The sequence below is a fragment of the Camponotus vicinus genome, unplaced genomic scaffold (assembly GCF_025532165.1).
Source record: "Camponotus vicinus isolate PSW18456_S1 unplaced genomic scaffold, iyCamVici1.0 SCAF_7, whole genome shotgun sequence".
In the NCBI taxonomy this organism is placed as follows: domain Eukaryota; kingdom Metazoa; phylum Arthropoda; class Insecta; order Hymenoptera; family Formicidae; genus Camponotus; species Camponotus vicinus.
The window spans coordinates 8,965,088-8,986,938 of record NW_028141979.1 but is presented as its reverse complement, the minus strand read 5'-3'; the positions used below and the strand labels follow the sequence as shown (position 1 = coordinate 8,986,938).

At 28.9% G+C, this 21,851-nt stretch overlaps 1 protein-coding gene across 2 annotated transcripts; it reads left to right on the top strand.

Moving 5' to 3' along the window:
- Positions 1–1,167: 1,167 nt before the first annotated feature.
- LOC145974391 (uncharacterized) lies at positions 1,168–20,316 on the top strand. 2 transcript variants are annotated; one of them, XM_083104197.1, is made up of 11 exons: positions 1,168–1,339; positions 1,896–2,022; positions 2,520–2,659; positions 3,269–3,435; positions 3,704–3,823; positions 4,007–4,228; positions 16,055–16,209; positions 16,775–17,028; positions 18,345–18,688; positions 19,766–19,833; positions 19,925–20,316. In XM_083104197.1, exons 2-11 carry the CDS (start codon positions 1,922–1,924, stop codon positions 20,145–20,147), a joined length of 1,794 nt encoding a protein of 597 aa, XP_082960323.1. In that variant the 5' UTR covers positions 1,168–1,339; positions 1,896–1,921; the 3' UTR covers positions 20,148–20,316. The 2 variants fall into 2 exon arrangements, with proteins under 2 accessions (XP_082960323.1, XP_082960322.1); XM_083104196.1 differs by lacking the exon at positions 1,168–1,339 and having other exon boundaries at positions 1,688–2,022.
- Positions 20,317–21,851: the final 1,535 nt, after the last annotated feature.

Sequence of the window (21,851 nt, the reverse complement as noted above, 5' to 3'; positions counted from 1 at the left end):
GAGGGAGTATCGCTTTCAGGGATCATCGAAAAGCGGGCCACGACACCTCTTAGTCTTCTCTCTGGTGCAAGGATCTTAACAATATTGCCTCGTGCCGTACAGTGGCGCTTCTACATCCGCTTAGAACTATAACTACATTTATTTTAATTATGGATCAGGAGAATACGGGGATTTATGCGATATTAGCTTCAAAATAAGCTAACATTGTCTATATATTATTCTTCAAATATCACTCTTTAATTACTTTCAAACCTTTTTGATAATCAAGGAAATTAATCCATAACTGATTATTTTTAATAATATGCAAATATTAAAAATATAATTTTATCTTTTCCTAAATATTTTCATTAATAACACATAATAATTTATTATAATGTATGTATATATTGTGTATATATTATAATTTATTACAACTTTTGATATAAAAATAAAAAGAGAGATATTATCATATAAATATTAAAATACAAAATTTTTATAAATATTAATATTATATTATATTAAATGAAAAACAAAATGTGTGTGTATGTGTGCATAGCAATATTGCATGTGTAAAATTATATACTGCATTCGAATACGATTAGATCAGAAATAGCCTTATAACACAATATTGTTATATTGTACTCCTAGAATATAAATATCCTAGAATATAAATATTATTGTATAAATATTACTAACTGTTAATAATATTTATACAATAATATTTATACAATATATTTATAATATTTATATATAATATTTATACAATAATATTTACAATATTTTATTTACAATATTTTCAATCTTTCTTACATGAATTTATCAGAATATATTTTTCGAAGTTTCGAAGGTTCGAAGTTAACTTCGAAATTCAAAACTTCGTAGCTTAAAAAACACTTCAAAACTTCGAAGCTTCGAAATACTTCTTGTCAAAAGTAACAACTCTATTTTGTAATCGTATGCATGAATAAGTGCAATGTTGGTGAATGTTTACTCTTTATTCTAATATATTTATAAATAAGTTTCGTAAAAATGTCTTCGTAACTTTATTTTCTAATTTTATTAAAGCGAATAAGCGATTTTCTAGACAATTTATCTTATCGTGATAAATGATTCACTGTTATTATTGATGGCCGCGATGAGATAAATCGCTCGAATATTTCTTATCAGTTTCTATCAGGATACGGATACGACAAGACGTACCGTAATATCTCATTTTCGCAAAAAATAACCTAAAAAACATCGCAAATAATATTTAAACTATCAAATTTCATGTAATTCAATGCGATTCTTCACTGTGAACAGTATATTATTAATGTGAAAAATACAAATTCGAAGTGAATATGCTTATATAGTGTGTGAAGTAATTATTTTTATAATTCAAAAAGAATTTTAATTTCTAAAATTATACTTTTTATTATTCAAAATTATGTAATATCTGTAAAAATTTATGCCATGAAATTTTGAAAGTGAAAAAGTATATAAAATTGTTGAATCATTATAATATATATTCGACTAGTCGATAAAATTAATTAATAATGAGTAATCTTTTGTGAGATTAAATCATATAAATGCATATATATATAAAAACTGAAAATTTTTTAATGAACAATCTGCTTAACTATTGGTCAAATTTTAAATCAAACTATTTGCATTAATCCTAAAATGAGAGTAACAAATAAAGGGAATTTTATATGTGTGTGTGTGTGTTTATATGATATTTCAGAAAAGTAATAACTTGTACACAATTGAAATATGGCCTGAAGATATATATCTTGAACATATAAATGAAAGAAAAAGTGTCAATGCTTATTATATATATAAGAATATAAGTTTTTCTTAATTATGACATAATTTTAAAGTATCATACAAGAAAATGGTTAACCGACAATTGCCACATCCGTTAAATTCGAGTCTAGAAAATGTTATTGCGTCGAATTCGAGAATGGAAATGCAACCGAGGTTCTCGCGATCCGCTTCTCTGGGCAGGAAACCAACAGGATCTAAGAATTTTTCATCGAAAAAACAAAATACTCGTCATCGCAGGTATGGTCGTCAAATATTTTATTTTATTAAGAAATGTGTGTATGTGTATGGGTTGTGTGTAATTGGTGATACGATCGGGAAGATTACATGAAAAAATAACAACATGAAATAAAATTTAAAATTTATTAAAATATATATTTTATTTAAAATATGAAAACGATTTAAAATAATTGAGATTATGCAACACATACATGCACATATATGTATATATAGAATTGATATTCTCAATAAACATATTAATAAATATATTAAAATTATATTTATTTCTCAATAAATATATTAATATATTAATAAGATTTTCACACATTATATTATACATATATTTAATTGGCCCTTGACAATACAAATATGCTATTCTAATTATTGCTCTTTTCTTGTGCGACAAGTGCACAGCCTTAGATTATAATTATTATTTATATTTTCTGCTGGGATAATTTTATTAATTTCACAATTATTAATTATATTAATTATATTCATTAATTTTTATTTCATAATAGGACGGCTTCGCTCGGAGCTATTGACGTATCGCAATGCGTTGTATGCAAGAACAAGGTACAATCACTCAAAACGATGAAATGTCGTCACACCTTTTGCATGCAATGTTTCAAAAATCGATTCATGATATCATATAAAAAAGGTAAATTGAAAATACCATTTTTACGTAAATAATGTCATGTTTTCTGTCACTTAGAGTCAAATCAATCGACAAAAAATTGTAAAAAGAACATTTAAACACTTAAATCTTTATCTTTTGTAATATTTAGTTTCTTAAAATAATGTATTTATAGAATTTGCAATACTTATAGTATTATACGCTTCCTCTATTGTAAATAGATATTTTACTTATTGTTAATTGAAGACTTGAATATTTATAATAATTTTCTTACCAAAAAATTAATTAAGGTGTATTGATAACGATCAAAAACAATTTATTAATTGCCATGGATTTAAAGATATAATTAAAGAATAAAAAATAATTTTATATTAATATAAAATAAATTATTAATATAAATTAAAAATAAAATAAATATAAAATAAATTATTAATGTAAATTAAAAATAAAATAAATATAAAATAAATTATTAATTTAAATTAAAATTATTTTATAATATTATAAAATCATTAACGTTAATTAATTATTAAATATTATTCATAAAATCGAACAACATTCCGATTACGCCCTTTAGATTTTTGAGCGAATGTTAATTAAAATCTTTGCCATATATCAATCGCGTGTTTATTTTAGATGGCGGAACAATTTGCCCAGTTTGCAATGTAGTAGTAATCAATGCAATAGATAAGAGAGAGTCAAAGAGTGCGGTAAGTTTTGCGCCCTTACCGCCAAAGATCCGAGACAAGAAATGTCGTACCTGCGGTGAATTTTGCGAGGATAAGTGTAAACACTGTAAACGCGTAAGTAATTCGTGGATATTTTAAAGTTAATCGATAATTTTACACTTTGCAATTTTCTCTCTATCAATCTCTTCACGAATCATCTTTTATATTGATCGCAATAAAATAACATTGCAATAATCTATTACTACTAAATTCTGATTGTAATTATTAGAACATTAATACTTGGAAGTAAAGGGAATAATGAAGAGCTAATAGATATTTGAAAAAAATATATCTATTAAATAAGTTTTTTCAATATTTTAATTTCAATATAATATTTTCACAGAGATTTTGCGATGTTTGCTTGATAAGTCATATCAATGATTTGAAAGAAGAATTAGGTAATATAAATGAAGATCTTAATACATCAGCCGTGAGATTTGAAGATAAAATCAGCAATTTCCAGGTAATTGTTGTTTATTAATCAGAATAAAAAAAGTATTTAAAAGACATCCACATATATGTTATTTAAAAGAACCGAACGTCTTTTAAATGTGATGACGCAGAAGACGTGTTTTGTTTAAAGCTTGAACAAATGATGTTCTGTTGTCAAATCACTCGGTGAAGATGATTAATTTTTTTGTCGTAGAGTAAAGCAAACGAGATACGAGAGTTTATCGATAGAGATATAGAAGGCAAAATAATAGAACTTCATAAGAAAAGAGAAAATCAGATTAAGAAGATCGATCACATAGTTGCTGCGGGTGAAACGTCGGTGGGGGATATTAGAGAAAAACTGTACAAGGCTCAGATGGAGATAAGAGAACAGAAGGAAGTTTCATATGATGCGTTGCCCGATAATGAGAACAAGGTAAGATAACATTTTAAATTTTTATTTTATCGACTCCCATCTAACATTTTGTATTTATTTAATTTATGCTCATTATTCACGTTTGTGAGGAAATTTGCTCTGAAGATGAACGAAAAAAATGATCAGAATTTTATTTCCTTTGAAATCCTTTAAATTAAGATAAAAATATTTATTTGTGCTCCATTTTTATTGCGCCAGCTAATATTTGTTCCTTAATTTAATTATTTAAAAATAATTATTTTATAAATTATATTTTATAAAATAATTTTATAAATTATTTATTTTATAAATTATATAAAATGCATAGTTTGAACACTGGTGGAAAAATATTTGATCTTTTTTATATTTTACATATTTATTTACTTACACGCGTCTACATACATGAAACAATTTCTTATCAAATAGAACGAAGAATAATATATTCGTATAATATAAATGCAACAACTATACGTTTAACAAAATTATATAAAAGATTTTAAATTGTGAAATTGAGAACATATTTTAACACAAATTTTTGAGTATTATATTATTAATATTTATAATTTTATTTTTAATAGAAATTTTAAAATATTTAACATTACACATTTAATTAATTTGCGACTTATATTGCATAATATTTTATTGGAAATAATAAAGAGCAGGATATAAAAAAAATTGATGAGATAGCGTTCTTTGGCTATATTTATTATCATACATTGTGTATTGATTTTACCTTGATATCAAATATTTTATTGAACTGTCAAATATATAATCCACATACACATATTCTAAAATAATTCTTTTTTGAGATAATATAAACTGAGGTTTCTTTGCCCTTCTGAGAGACCGAGAGAGAGAGAGAAAGACAGATACTATGTCCGGTCCCTCCTCTGGTTCTGAAATCTGGACCAACGCCGTACCTGTCTTGTGCAGGATGCCTCATAGTATTGATTACTTGAGAGAAGGAAGGTATGGAGGAGGAGGGGGAGAATGGTTGGCGAATATATGGGGCTAGCCGAGGCGAAAGAACGGGTGGTTTGGTCGGAATTTTCATCGTTTCCTGCAAAACCAATAAGATAGACGCGAAGCGAATTCGGGACGGAAAAATACTGATAATAACGAAAATAATGACCATAAAAAATATAAAATTTATTTCCGAAGAAATATGGTAAAGTACGACGTAAAAAGTATGATAATTAATATTACGTTAAAAGTGTAATAAAAATAAAATACGATAAGCAAGGGATTGAGATTGAGCTGATTGTCGACGGAATAACCAGTAAAACATGGTACATCTCATATGAAAAAGTTAAATCGCATGTATACATAATTATTATAATTATTTGCAAAGGATATCTACTGCACAGAGATTCAATAAAATATAATAAATAAAGAGAGTTCATATAATTTTCCATGTACACGTAAAGAAATATTTTTTTTATCATTTTTGTTGAATTTTATATCATGAAAAATGGCTTCCGTAACAATTTTAACAACATTAAATTGAATTTTAATTGTAATTTAATTTAATATCTATTTTCTTCTCATTTTAATTCTGAAAGAAAAAAAGAATTGGTAAAATTACGACAGTTAATATAAATTTTATAAATTTATATAAATTTTATGTTTCACACAATTAAGTAAAAAAAATCTTAGATATTTTATAGATTGTTAATCAAACTTTATACATTTCGGAATAACTAAATTTTATTTTCAACAAAATTTAATTAAAAGTTTAATTGTCAAAATGTACAATCAAACTTTGTGTCCACTTTGAAACATATTATTTTTTTCTTAAAGTTTTAGGAGAAATTTATTTTCAATTTGTCTTTTAATTAAAAAATCACATTAATATATAATATACAGGGTGTCCCAGACCATCCGTACACCCCTTTTAAAATGAAAATAAATGGCTTTTATCAAAAATCGTGAACAATTTTTAAGTAAATCGGGTACGCTCTATCAAATGGTGATATTTTCAACTTTTGATTCCGATCGGAAATACGCCATCCGGATCGGAAGTTGAATTTTTTTAGGGGAACATGATACTTTTTATTACACATTCGAATTGTACGTGAAAGAATAAGAAACTTTTGTATCAAACGTTTTTTCTTAAAGTGCCTCTGTCAATCTTAAAATTGAAGTTCATTATTTCATCACAGTTACTTTCAAGGTCAATTTTAAGATTGACAGAGGCACTTTCAGAAAAAACGTTTGATACAAAAGTTTCTTATTTTTTCACGTACAATTCGAATCTGTAATAAAAAGTACCATGTTGCCCTAAAAAAATTTAACTTCCGATCCGGATGACATATTTCCGGTCGGAATCAAAAGTTGAAAATATCACTATTTGATAGAGCATACCCGATTTACTTAAAAATTGTTCGCGATTTTTGATAAAAGCCAATTATTTTCATTTTAAAAGGGGTGTACGGGTGGTCTGGGACACCCTGTATAATTATTATCCTGTATGTTACATATGTGTATGTGTTGAGAAAGGGAAATACTTTATTATAAATAATCATGGGAAATAAATAACGCTGCGGTCCAAAACAGACTTGAACAAAAGGCTCGACAAAATGAAAGAATTAGATGAATATTATAGAGAGCTCTGGAGTGATTTAAAATGTTGAAAAGTCGCATTTGTATCCGAAGGAGCCGGCATTAAATCGAGAAAAAAAACCGACGAGAAACGTGCCGTGTAGCTGGGAAAGAGATAGAGGGATGAGATGAGAGCGGGTTCGCGAACCGATAGAACCTAACCCGGGATAGCTGGAGAATAATGGTGTTGGTGTATAAGGCACGAGCAACGAACGTCTGCTACTGACAGCCCATTACCACTGTACAAACGCAGACACGGCGGTCTGGTACGATGGCGAAGGCTTTTCCGAATCCTGTCTCTTTCTCCGCAACGTGGCTTTCCTCCACCTCCTTCTTTTCCACCTTCATCCGTCCCTCTCTCTCTCCCTCTCCCACATCGTTTCTCCTCTCCTCTCGCCTATCCCTCACTTCGCCGCCCCCCATCATCCCCGAGATATCAAAGATCTCCATCCTACCGAGAAGTAAACCAAATAATGAGATACACTTGCGACTTCGTCGCCATTGTATTTTATTACGGAAACATGGAATTCTAAAAATTTCCGCAAAATACTTTGCTAAAAATATTCTCATATATATTTTCTTTTATCATAAATCGATTCTTAAAAAAAAAACTTGTAAATGGTCCGAGTCGAAAGTTTCCTACTACTTTCGATCAAATTTTTCAATTCAAATTTTGTTTTCATCAAAATATCTTTAAATCACTCTTTTAAATCTATGTAATCTACAGTTTTGTTTAAATTTTTATTAAATCTCTAATAAGGAAACTGTTTGTTTATTATATTGAGATACAAAGTAGGAGCTCAATTTGTATGTAAAGTAAGCGAAAATCGAAATCTACGACTCCATAAATGTGAGAAAATTGAAAATAGAAGAAAAACTTCGACTCGAACGATTATTTGATTTTTGTTATTAATTTTTTCTATCTTAATAATTAAGTCAGATATTAAATTTTTTAAATTTTGAGTGAAAAGACAATTATCATCTGTTTATTTTCTAATTTCTCATCAAAATTTTTACATTACTGTCGTCAAATATTTCTAACGATTTTTAACGATAATCTAATTAAAAATATATAAAAAATATAATAAATATATAATAAAAATATATCTGAAATATATTAAAAATATATAAAAATATAATAAAAATATATCTGTTATCTTTTACAATACATTTAGATGATATCTTTTGAAATACATTTATTTATTCTACTATTTTTATTATACTTGTTCAAGCATATCTTCGCTACTTGTTGTTTGAGAAAAAAAACGAATGCGACTTTTTAACATTTTAAATCATTCTAAAGCTCTCTCTAATATTTAATTATCTAATTCTCTAATTTTATTGGTTTTTTTTGCTCAAGTCTATTTTGGGCCACAGTGTGTTTTATTTCTGATAATTATTTATAATGAAGTATTTTCCTTCCCCAACGCATACATATATGTAATAACACAATATAACAATCACATATTTTACATACAATATTAAGATGATTAAAAGATGATTTTTTAAATTAAAAGTTAGCCGACAAATTGAAAATAAGTTTTTTCTAAAACCTTGTAAGAAATCATATGTCGCAAAGTTGGCACAAAAAATTTGATTGTACATTTTGACAATTAAACTTTTAATTAAATTTTGTTGAAAATAAAATTTAGTTATTCCGAAATGTATAAAGTTTGATTAAAAATCTAGAGAATATATATAAGATACTATATAAGATTTTTTTTCTTTAATTGTCAAACATGAAATTTATATTAATTGTCACAATTTTATCAATTCCTTTTCTTTTCAGAATTAAAATGAGAAGAAAACAGATATATGAAATTAAATTATAATTAAAATTAATCAAATTAAAATTGTAATTGATATAGAAATCATTCTTTTCATTATATAAAGTTCAACAGAAATGATTAAAAAAATTTTTTTACGTGCATAGAAAATCATATAAACTCTTTATTTGCTAAATCTTATTATGAATCCCTGCATAATAGATTTTTCGCAGATAATCATACATACATAATTACAGACATGCAATTTAACTTCTTCATATACAATATATCTTATTCTATTGGTAATCACTTTAATCTACCGCTTATCATATTTTTATTATATTTAACGATATATTGATTGCAATATTTTTTTACGTCACACTTTGCATCGTATTTCTTTAGTAACAAGTTTCATGCGGTTTTTTGTGCGCATCGCAATATTTCCATTATCGTCAGCATTTTTTTGCCTCAACTTCGCCTTCTGTTTACCTTTTTTAGACGCCTCTAAAAATTTATATTTTAACATATCTAAATCTTGAAGAACCTCTACAGAAAGAAAATGTTGTTCAGTTGCTAGCAAGAAAAGGATTTTGCAAATTATACACTCACGTGGACAAAATGGGGGATCCATCCTGAATCAATTCAGTGTATATTCGCTCAGTCTTCTCTTTCTTTCTCTCTCCATCTATCTATCTTTCCTCCCTATCTCCTCTCTCTCTCTCTCTCTCTCTTTAGAATGGCTTTTTCGGGGTTGGTTCATAGCCACGCCCGACACCCTCGTCAGGCCACGCCCGTGCTCACATACACAGGGAGAAGTACAACACACATGCGCATACACGTGCATATACATAGCCCGAAGGCTCTGCAGGACCCAAGGGCTAATAATTCACGTCATAAGCACACCCTACCATAAAGAGTCAGCTACAGGCATCGGGCGTATATTCCATAGCGGCGGCATAAACGCTATCCAGTTGCAGTTACTGTTAATTACCGATCATCTTTTATAATTTATTGCCGCGCCCGTTAGCACGAAATTTGCCGTGCCTGGAAAATTCGCCCGATGACTGACTAGCCTGACAATTATGTAACGCGCCGCCGAATCATTCGCCGGAGTCATTCACTCGCCGGCGATGACGAGTCATCGTCCGATAACTCGACAAACAACAGCAACGACGCGGTAATTTTTGATTTACTCCATTTATTGAATATAATTACACGGAAAAAAAAACAAAATTTCGAAAATAAATCTTTCAATGTAGTTGTTTCAAAAGAACGTAAAAAATTAAATTTTTTTAATAGTGCTAAACTGAAGGTAATTGTTTACTGACGCATTTAACGATTAACTCCATTATGCGTATCAGAGACTATTTTTTTTATATCTATAGAATTAAGAAACTCAAAATTTGTTGGCAATTTTTATTTCGCATGATTTAACGTTTAACAAGAATTATTTTATTGTTTGCATAAAAGTATTAGTTTGCAAAAATTATTTTTAAACTGGGAATATATTATATTGTTTTGAAATATGAGATATATTGACATAAAAGTAGTATTTATTTTTTTAATCGACAAGGGATATTAGAACAATAATAATGACTTTACATAAAAAAATTTCGCGTAATCGATCTATTTCAAAATTGTATGTAACATTAAATTATTTAACATATTTATCTAATATTTTATTTCTTTGGATTCCGTATATTAATATAATGAGCCAAAAATATATGTTTTGTGATTAAGTAAATTAAAAACAATTGATAAATATTATAAAATAATTGAATTTATAATAACCAATAATTAATATTGTCAGTTTATTTCTATTCCTTAAAGTTTTTACAGACGTTATAAAGAATATGAGAGATTCTTACATTTATGAACATAAATATATTAAATTAAATTAAATATATAAATAATATATATTAAATAAATATATATTAAATTAAATTAATATACTAAATTAAATATATAAATTATGAACATAAAAATATAGATACAAATATTTATAACCGGATATGCATGATGAAGCCAATCATCATATATGTCAGAAAACAATTTTATTATATTTTTAACTTCAGACTTCTCACTCTAAAATATTATTCTTAGCATTTTTCCAATATGACATATTTGACAATTTAATTTAGAATTTCTCTTTTTATATAATATAAAAAAATCAACAATTTAAAAAATAATTTCTTTTTCTCTCTCTCTCTCTTTCTCTCTTTTTCATTCTTTCATGATACATTTTGATTATAACTGATAAAAGAAAATAGCATGACATCAATGTTTTCCATGCTGATAACGTTCCTAATGTAATGGAAAATCAGCGAGATCACTCGTAGTTCGTTACAGAGTTTGTTACGATTTGTCCCTTTCACTTTCGAGGATCAGAGCGCCCCGAATTGCTGGTGGCCGGTAGTTGGCCCCTAAAATTAGCCACAGTGACATATTGAAGAGCGCGTGTCGAACCCCCTAAGACACGGTCCTCTTCTCTACACTCTCCCCCCCCTTCCTCCTGCCTTTCCACCCTTAAAACGCACAAAGCCGGCGTCCTGGGAAAATCAACTGACGCGTAACTAAACGGTGTATCATTAATTCTAACGTGTATGTTTATATCGCGCTGGTTAAAGAGCGCGTGGGGCTCCTGTGACTGCAGAGTAGGGGGGGGCCCAGATTTCCAAATTGGCTCATTTTTATCCATCGGGAACCGCTAAAAAAGCAGTGTCGCTGCAAATTATCCGTCATACAAGTAGAAATCATCAGTATGATATCGAAAGCAAGTTCCACATGCACCTTTTTAATAATGACAAATATACAGGGTGTCCCAGACCACCCGTACACCCCTTTTAAAATGAAAATAAATGGCTTTTATCAAAAATCGCGAACAATTTTTAAGTAAATCGGGTACGCTCTATCAAATGGTGATATTTTCAATTTTTGATTCCGACCGGAAATACGCCATCCGGATCGGAAGTTGAATTTTTTTAGGGGAACATGGTACTTTTTATTACAGATTCGAATTGTACGTGAAAAAATAAGAAACTTTTGTATCAAACGTTTTTTCTGAAAGTGCCTCTGTCAAAGTACCTCTGTCTTAAAATTGACCTTGAAAGTAACTATGATGAAATAATGAAGTCAATTTTTGATAAAAACCATTTATTTTCATTTTAAAAGGGGTGTACGGATGGTCTGGGACACTCTGTATATGTGCAGTTTAATAATAACGTGCAAGTTTTTAACATATTTTCTCCTCTAAAAATCTTTGTTTATGTAATAATTAATTGAATTATTATTGATGTAAATGCAGGATGACAATTTATTTAATTATCAATATCTTTACGCGTGTTTAAACATAAGTATTATTAATTTCATCCTAATTTAATTACATTATTTACTTTTGTCAATTTAACAAATTCTAACAGAAGCCTTACCTTTTAAAAAATTATAAACTTGTGTGAATCATAAACAACTAAGATATCTTTAATATTATATATATGTGTGTGTGATAAAAAAGTATATGAATTTTATAAATTTTTTTTATTTTCTTGCTATTTTATTAGAGTAATAACCAAAGTAATATTACATCTAAAATAATACTGACAAGGAAACCTTGCGTATCCAGAAATTTTGATTTTGATGAAACTTTACACACATGTAGGGGAGAATAAATAGATGAATTTGGACATTTTTAGTTGCTGCTAATCAATTTTGGAAAAATAATTTTTTTCACGGATTTTTCAAAAATTATTATTTTTTTTAATTTTTTAATGTGTTTAAATAGAAGTGTTTTAACCATGAAATTTTTGTATAAAACGTTTTTCAATATCTCGAATAATTTTCAATATAGCGGGAAAAATAAAAAGTCGATCTATGAGGTATGATTTCACTCTTTAGAGTCGTTTTTAAATAACTGAAAATTTTTTAATTCATCTATTTACTTTTATATGCATACAAAGTTTCATCAAAATCAGAATTTCCACAGGTTCACGAGATTCCCTCGTGACAACATTTGGTAAACATTGTTAAAAGTTTCCTAATCATGCCGCAAAACTGTTTCATTAATAAATCTATCATGATCACAAATCTATATTTATATATTTGCATATCAATAAATAAATATATATATATATTTAAATAAATATATATATTAATATATATTATTAATATATATATTATATATTATATATATTATATATTAATATTATATATTATATATATTATATATTTATTAATATATTAATATATATTAATAAATATATATATTATATACATATATGTATATATAATTATATTTGTGTGTAATTATATACACATATTATAAAAAAGAATTATTAACGCGTTTTATATTGATTTCCTCAATTGCTAACATTTACATTAACAAAATCACTTTTTGCAAGAATGGTCCATACATCATCAATACGTGCCATTATTTTCAAACGTGACTCAAAGATCTCTTAATCGCATCGTTTTTCATCATTGTCTTTCTTATCTATCTTTCTTATCTCACTAGAGATGGTTCGTTCAGTTCAATTTCAATTCGATTTTGTTGCTTACTCCTGTTGAGGAGATACCGCATCGTCGGACAGAGATGTCGATTCTTGGGTAACCATTTTATCGGCATGCGTATCCCTGTCTACCTGATTGGCGTGAAATATATTGGCGCACCTGAGTGTCGCGAAAAAACGATGACAAAGGCGTTTTGCATTGCACTTTGAAGTTACCGTACAAGTACTTTAAACGATTTTCCTCGACAAGAATGCATGTAGCACAAAAATAAACGCTACCAATCCGTATTATTCTTAACAGAAGATTGAACAGACATTTTGTTTTAGCAAGTAAAATTCTTTTCTATAGATTTTTAAACATTTTCTATTATTAAAGATACATAAAATTATAATTACATCTGAGGCGACATTACTTTATGTGATATTCTAATCCCTCGATTTTTTATTTGATCAATATGCGTTCAATTATTTTTATCTTATATTTGTGTTCAGTTGTTTTATATTTATCAATTTTTTTAAATAACTGAAAACAATTTTAAATTTAAAAAATATAAATGAACAGGTCAAATGAAAAAAATTAAAGACATTTTTAAATTACAAAAGATACATATATATAAAAAAAATTCAAGTGATAGAAACACCACACGGATTTTAAGGTCACCGCGACTTTTTCTAGAAATATAATTATTAAAGTGTTTTTATATAAGATATTAAGAAAGAATAATAAATTGATTGTGAGTAGAAAATAAATTAATCGAAAAATTAACACTGTCAGAGTGTTAAAAGCAATTTTTGTTTATACAATTTTATTGTTTGTTTATTAATAATGCAACTGACTTGCTTGCATTTGTTTATAACATGTGCTTTAATATGGAAATAAATAATTATTTTACTTTAGTTTAATATTTCCATGCTGTTTCCATTTGTACACGCGTATTTGACATATTTTGTATCATATAATTGCAAATTCTTTCAAAAACTGTTAGTAAGCATCTTTTAAATTCATTGATGAAATTTATATTATTTTAATTTATTCCTCAATAAAAATATACCAAGTGTTTAAAACACTTTCATAAAAAAATCCAGCAAATTTAAATCAATCAGAGGATTATATAACTGGACCACTCCATCAGTTTTTTCATTGAGAAGAGGTTCTATATAAATATTCCCTAACAACAATTATAAAATGTATCGAAGCTCTCATGCATGAATCAATTGTAATCTTTCAACAACTTTTCGATGAGAAGTTAAAATAATGTTTATCAAAAAATTATGACAAGTAATGCTTGATAGAATAAAATAAGTTTGATAAAATGATAGATTATAAGGAAGAATTTTTGTTTATACAACATATGTTATAAACACAAGTAAATAATTACATTATTACTTAAATCATTAAAACCTAAAATTGCTTCTAATTTTGACACATATTTTTTAATTACTTATTAATGTGTGATAAGAGATGTATTTCCTAACACTAATTATTGCTACAATAATTACACTTTAAATAAAATATTTAAAATAAATAAGTAGTATTATTATATATTTTCATTTTTTTCTTTTTTTGTATTATGTACAATATATGTATACATATGTATATAGAGGGTGTCCCAGACCACCCGAACACCCCTTTTAAAATGAAAATAAATGGCTTTTATCAAAAATTGCGAACAATTTTTAAGTAAATCGGGTACGCTCTATCAAATGGTGATATTTTCAACTTTTGATTCCGACCGGAAATATGCCATCTGGATCGGAAGTTGAATTTTTTTAGGGCAACATGGTACTTTTTATTACAGATTCGAATTGTACGTGAAAAAATAAGAAACTTTTGTATCAAACGTTTTTTCTAAAAGTGCCTCTGTCAATCTTAAAATTGACCTTGAAAGTAACTGTGATGAAATAATCAAGGTCAATTTTAAGATTGACAGAAGCACTTTTAGAAAAAACGTTTGATACAAAAGTTTCTTATTTTCTCACGTAAAATTCGAATCTGTAATAAAAAGTACCATGTTCCTCTAAAAAAATTCAACTTCCGATCCGGATGGCGTATTTCCGGTCGGAATCAAAAGTTGAAAATATCACCATTTGATAGAGCGTACCCGACTTAAAAATTGTTCGCGATTTTTGATAAAAGCCATTTATTTTCATTTTAAAAGGGGTGTACGGGTGGTCTGAGACACCCTGTATATGAAATTTATAAAAAGCATAAGTAAAGAAAATATTATTTCTATCTCTCCGACAATTTAAGTAGAATTTTGAAGAAGGATTACACGTCTTAAAATTAAATATCAACCGAAAGGAAATCGTATCGAAATAAATTTCATTTGTTTGTGTATCTCCCAACTTTTATCAAGAGGGTAGTAAATCGGTTCGCAAAAATTCCTCGCATATTACGGCATTGGCGAATCATCGCAACGTCGGAGGTCCATCACCGACGCAAACAGGCTTTAGGCCACCAAGCCTATTTTGTACACGTGTCCTCGCACGTTGAATCGTGGCAATCCTCATGACGATCAAACGGCCTGGAGACGAGCGAGAGAGAGAAAGGGGGCCGGGATAAGTACAAAGGGCCCGCACGCTTCGCCACGTGACTGCCAGTGGTACGACTTTGGGGTACCGTAAGTGCCAGAAAGCACAAAGCTTCACCTTTCTCTCGCTCTCTATCTTTTCTCTCTGCATCTCTCTTCCCCCTCCCACCCACCCCCCCCTCTTCTCCTTTCGTCCCTCTTTATGCCGGCGATTGGCCGCAATTTAGCGACGCGTCGTTGCACACTGTGCGGGATTTGCGGCGGAGAACGTCAACTGCATTGCTCTGCATATTTCATTTGTTCGTTCGCCAATTTATCAGCAAGGAAGTGCTCCCATAAAAGAAATATTCAATTTTGTATATCCTTGAAATTTAACCCAAGTCATTTTGTATTCACAGACAGAGAAATAATTAGAGAACCATTGATAACTCAATTTTTTTATATCAGGTAACAGTATTTCTAGATTTACAACAAAAAGCCGCAGAAGTAATGGCAGCAATTGCCATTTGGGAAGCGGAATTAAATAAGATAGAAATGGGATTTAAGAAAGTTAAGGGAAAGGAAAAACTGCCTGCCAAGAAAAAAATAGGTCCTCCGAGCAAGTAAAGAAATTTTTTTATTTATCGTTATTAAAATTAAGAATAAAAGTTTTGAAATTTTTTTTATTACCTATATTCTTAATATTTAAATATTTGATTATTTTAAATATTTAATATTTAAAAGTTTTGAAATTTTTTTATTATCTGTATTTTTAATATTTAAATATATCTGTATTTTTAATTTTTAAATATTTATTATTTTTCAATCATAGACTTTTTATCATAATACAATCTTAACTGCATACTTACAATGTGTAAAAATGAAGAATTAATAGAAGGCCTGTAATTGAAATCTTTGTCAATTTTTAATATTACAAGAAAGCTTAATAAAAAAAGAATAAAAATTAATTCTATAGATCATACATTATATAATTAAAGTTAATCTATTAAAATATAAAAATATCGGAGGAAAAATGTCGAGGGATTCTCAATATATGTGCAATCGCTTTTGTAATCTTGTTTTTCAAAGTTTCTAATTTTTTGCAGTTTATTAAGCGAATATTACGCGTAATTTATTCTATTAAATCATAATGTATAAGATTAATAAATAAAAATTAAAATGACACAGGCGGAAAATTCGAAAAACGCACTCAACAAACAATTTCACATTCAAAATTATCGCGAATCGTGACATGGTGCAACGGCCGTCGGCGCTCGCCGTTGATTCCTGGAGGGATAACATTATCACGACCTGTCCGGGGTCAGGACAGGTTGTCATTTTGGACAGGAAGTCCCAAGTTGTGCGGAGGATTCGTCACCAAGAGATGATGGCACCTCAAGGACTCGCTTTCCTGCAGGAGAATGACGAGATATATGTGACAGGTTTTGATATTTAACTCTTAAAATATAAGAGACACTTTTTGCCAGATTTATTCTGATTTGATCGAATTTTTAGTTGCCTCATTTTATATTTTGTAAAATATTTTACGGGAATTATAATTAAATCATACTGAAATATTATTAAATCACGTACTGAAATATCTTGCAATCTCTTTTTATTGTAATTTTTTATTAAAGTTGTAATAAAAATTCAGGAAAGTTTATTAGAAACTATAATTTTTTATTCAGCAAATTTCAATAAAATTTTATTTATGTAACAAACTTCACGAAAAGTTTTATGAAAGATTATCTAACAGAATTCTCTCTCATCGTAGTTTATTATAATATTTACAAAGAAGTAGTAAAGTATTACTTTTGCAGTAAAAAAACATGAACGTTTATAAATAAATATTATACATTCAATGAGCTCACATTTTAAAGACAACGCAAAGGTGCTGGTATTTTGATGTTTAGTTTCAAGATACAACCCAGCAAACACCAAATAACAGTTATATAACTGTTAGTTATAATTTCCCACTTAGCAATATAACTGTTATGTAACAGTTACATAACATGTAACAGTTATATTGTTGAGTGGGAAATTATAACTAACAATTATACAGGGTGTCCCAGACCACCTGTACACCCCTTTTAAAATGAAAATAAATGGCTTTTATCAAAAATCGCGAACAATTTTTAAGTAAATCGGGCACGCTCTATCAAATAGTGATATTTTCAACTTTTTATTCCGACCGGAAATACGCCATCCGCATCGGAAGTTGAATTTTTTTAGGGGAACATAGTACTTTTTATTACAGATTCGAATTGTACGTGAAAAAATAAGAAACTTTTGTATCAAACGTTTTTTCTGAAAGTGCCTCTGTCAATCTTAAAATTGACCTTGAAAGTAACTGTGATGAAATAATGAACTTCAAATGTTAAGATTGACAGAGGCACTTTTAGAAAAAACGTTTAATACAAAAGTTTCTTATTTTTTCACGTACAATTCGAATCTGTAATAAAAAGTACCATGTTCCCCTAAAAAAATTCAACTTCCGATCCGGATGGCGTATTTCCGGTCGGAATCAAAAGTTGAAAATATCACCATTTGATAGAGTGTACCCGATTTACTTAAAAATTGTTCGCGATTTTTGATAAAAGCCATTTATTTTCATTTTAAAAGGGGTGTACGGGTGGTGTGGGACACCCTGTATAAGTGTTATTTGGTGTTTGCTGGGAATGAACTTTATAGATAATTAATTCTTCTGAATATCATTTATCAAAGCGTTGGTTTGCGCACGATTTAATATCTTTCGCAGATAAATGGAAGCATTGCATATTTGTGTTCGACCACAAGGGCGAGCTCGTTCGTCGCATGTGCAATAAGGGCCACGGAGAGTCGGAGCTGCGTTCGCCGGAGGGAATCGCGTTTCACCCGGAACGAAGCGTGCTCTACGTCGCCGATACCGGAAACAATCGTGTCCAGGTCCTTGAGAGGAACGGCGGGTATTTGGACAGTATCGGGCCCAAGAGTAAACAAGCGAAGGGCTCTGTCAGATTCCGCAGAACCGATCCGATCCCTAGCCAACTAAATCAACCGACAGACGTGGCTGTCACCACAACGCGCATCGTCGTCGCCGATTCCGGAAATCATAACGTGAAGGTAAAACGCGTTTGCGATTATAATACATATAATTCGAGTGCATTTTTTGCTTCTTGAATAAATTATGTTCTTCTCTAAATTTTATGGATTTTAAAATTTTACCAAATCCTTTATGTTGTGTCTGTATGTGATATAGGAAATATCAAATAAAAAATATTATAATATGTTAAAAGAATTTAATATCGAAATTAAAATATATAATTGCATAAATAAAAGAAATATTTGTATTATGTTCCCAGCAAACACCAAATATAACAGTTATATAACTGTTAGTTATAATTTCCCACTCTATAATATAACTGTTATGTAACTGTTACATAACATGTAACAGTTATATTGTTGAGTGAGAAATTACAACTAATAATTATATAAATATTTGCTGGGTTGTATCATGCTCTTTATAAACACAATCTTAGTAGAGACCGCATATAATGCATAGTCGCACAATTTAAAAATAATTAAATGTTTTTAAAAAATATGATAATTAATATTCTTGCAAAATATTATAAAATTATCGATTATTATAATCACTAATATATTGAAAAATTCTCAGCAAACACCAAAGTTATATAACTGTTAATTATATAATTTCCCACTTAACAATATAACTGTTATGTAACAGTTATATAACATGTAACAGTTATATTTTTGAGTGAGAAATTACAACTAACAATTATATAAATGTTACTTGGTGTTTGTTGGGTTGTATCATGCTTTTTATAAATACAATCTTTAATGGAGACCGCATAATGCATCGTCGCACAATTTAAAAACAATTAAATGTTTTTAAAAAATATGATAATTAATACTCTTGCAAAATATTATAAAATTATCGATTATTATAATCACTAATATATTGAAAAATACCCAGCAAACACCAAATAACAGTTATATACCTGTTAGTTATAATTTCCCACTGAATAATATAACTGTTATGTAACAGTTACATAACATGTAACAGTTATATTGTTGAGTGAGAAATTATAACTAACAATTATATAAATGTTACTTGGTGTTTGCGGGGTAAATATATATGTTTCACAGTAAATAAAGTATATTTTTTTGTGCATCATATAGATATTTAACCATGATGGACAAATTCTTCAAACAATCGGCGACGTTGGTACAGCAAAGGGTCTGTTTAGGTTAATATAAAATTGCTATTATTGCCAAGTTATTGTTACTAAGATCAAAAGTCTACTCAAAAAATAATAAATTATCCTTAATTCTCGATAGATCGCCCGAGGTACTGAGAATCGACAAAAAAGAAAATATCATCGTTGGTGATGCTGGAAATGGAAGAGTGCAGATTTTTTCTCCAAAAGGTGAATTTCTACGGATGTTAGGTGACAAAAAGACCCAAGGACATAAGTTTGGATGGGTGTCTGGTATATTCGTGACAAATAATTACGATATTTTAGTCTCTGATAGCAGAAATAACTTTATATATTTATTTTAATATGTATTGTAGTTTCTCTTTCTTACTCTAAACCCTTTTCCCTTGAAACTTCGGGTTATTTTGTACTTTATTTGATTTTAATCCGATTCCTTTTTTTAAATAAATATATCGAAATATTTCTTTAACTTTAGAGCCTTTTCGTTAAATTAATAGAAAGGCTGAAAAGACTGAAAAGCAAAAATTTCTTTAAGATTAAAAGAAATAAAAGATAATAAAATATATTCTTCAATTAAATTTCAAGTAGAATTTATTTCTATAATTTTTGTATGAGTCTTACAAAAATATATTAAGATATAAATATAGAAATGCCTATTAAACATCACAATTAATATATATATGAAGCTTAATTTTTATTAGTTTGATAACTTGAAAATATGGTAAAGAAAAATAACGTAACAATGACTTTTGTGATTTTGCTTAAATGCAATAACGCATCCAAAAAAGTGCAATTTTTTTAAATTAAAAATTCTACTATTTTCATATAAATTAATTCTTCAGAATGTTTTGTAAAAAGTTATAAAAGTTAAAAAGTTATAAGTAAGATGGCCGGGTAGAATGGCCAGAATTTGTGTGATTTATTTTGGCAAAATATTTATAGAAAACATTAAAAAGAACAGCTCGAAAGAATTCGAAGTAGGTTTGAGGTATTCTCGAAGTCTCGAAAAGCTTCGACTTTCGAAGTTAACTTCGAATTTCGAAGTTAACTTCGAATCTCCGAAAAATGCTTCGAAAAATATATTCGTGCAAATTCATGTAAAAAATATTGAAAATATTGTAAATAAAAGTGAATTAATTAATAATACATGTACATAAAAAATTACTAAAAAACAAAACTGTTAAAAAATTATCAAAAATCATTAAAAATCAAAATTTTTAGATAGATTTATATTTCTCGATTTGGCAACATAATTGCAACATTTTATTCAGATTTTGTCGTGAATATAATTTTATAAATGTGTATTTATCATGGTAATATAATCTTTGAAATTTCAAAATTTCGATTTTCTTTTTAATTTTGATCTTTGAAGATTTTAATATCGAAGTCCTCGAAGAAAATCATCAGCCCCACTTATGTACTTATGAACATGGCGGTTCGGCAAATAAATAGAATCGACGAACCGCAGATCGTAATGTTTATCTTTCCCAAACCGCGTTTCCAATCGCAGATCAAACAGATTCGCGGCGCGAGGCGCCGCTCTCTCGTTTGACCAATAAATAATTTCGCAAACAAATTGATCCCCAGAGACTATAAACAGATACTTAGAGGCACGCGCTCCCGCGACCCGGCGAATGAAATGTCTCGCGACGAGGGCGAATGTGGATCGAACTGTAGGACAACAGAAAGCCGTTCGACGCTCAGACCCCTACTGTGAGAACCGAAGTGGGCCCCGCGGCGTGAAATCTCTATTATTCCGGGGGGGTCGGGGAGAACCGTTGGACGGAGACGCGCGTGTGCGTGCCAAGGGGGATGCACTGGCGCTGACAAGGGGTAATCGGCCGGTCCTCGCCCCTCGAAAATAATGTAATCGCGAATTAAATGTTTGCTCGGATATCGACGATCTCCTCCGAGGGGACCTCTCGACCAAGGAAATCCAATCGGAAGTGGATTTGACTCCGACAATTATAATATGTACAATTATATTATATCTTTGGGGAGGTCTGTTCCTTGCGATATACATTTATTGTTAAATAATAGATGCATTA

Coding starts and splice junctions, on each gene's coding strand:
- LOC145974391 (XM_083104196.1), top strand. CDS start 1,853: ATGGTTAACCGACAATTGCCACATCCGTTAAATTCGAGTCTAGAAAAT. Junction 16,210..16,774: donor AAAATAGGTCCTCCGAGCAA/GTAAAGAAATTT, acceptor AAAATGACACAG/GCGGAAAATTCGAAAAACGC. Junction 17,029..18,344: donor TGACGAGATATATGTGACAG/GTTTTGATATTT, acceptor TATCTTTCGCAG/ATAAATGGAAGCATTGCATA.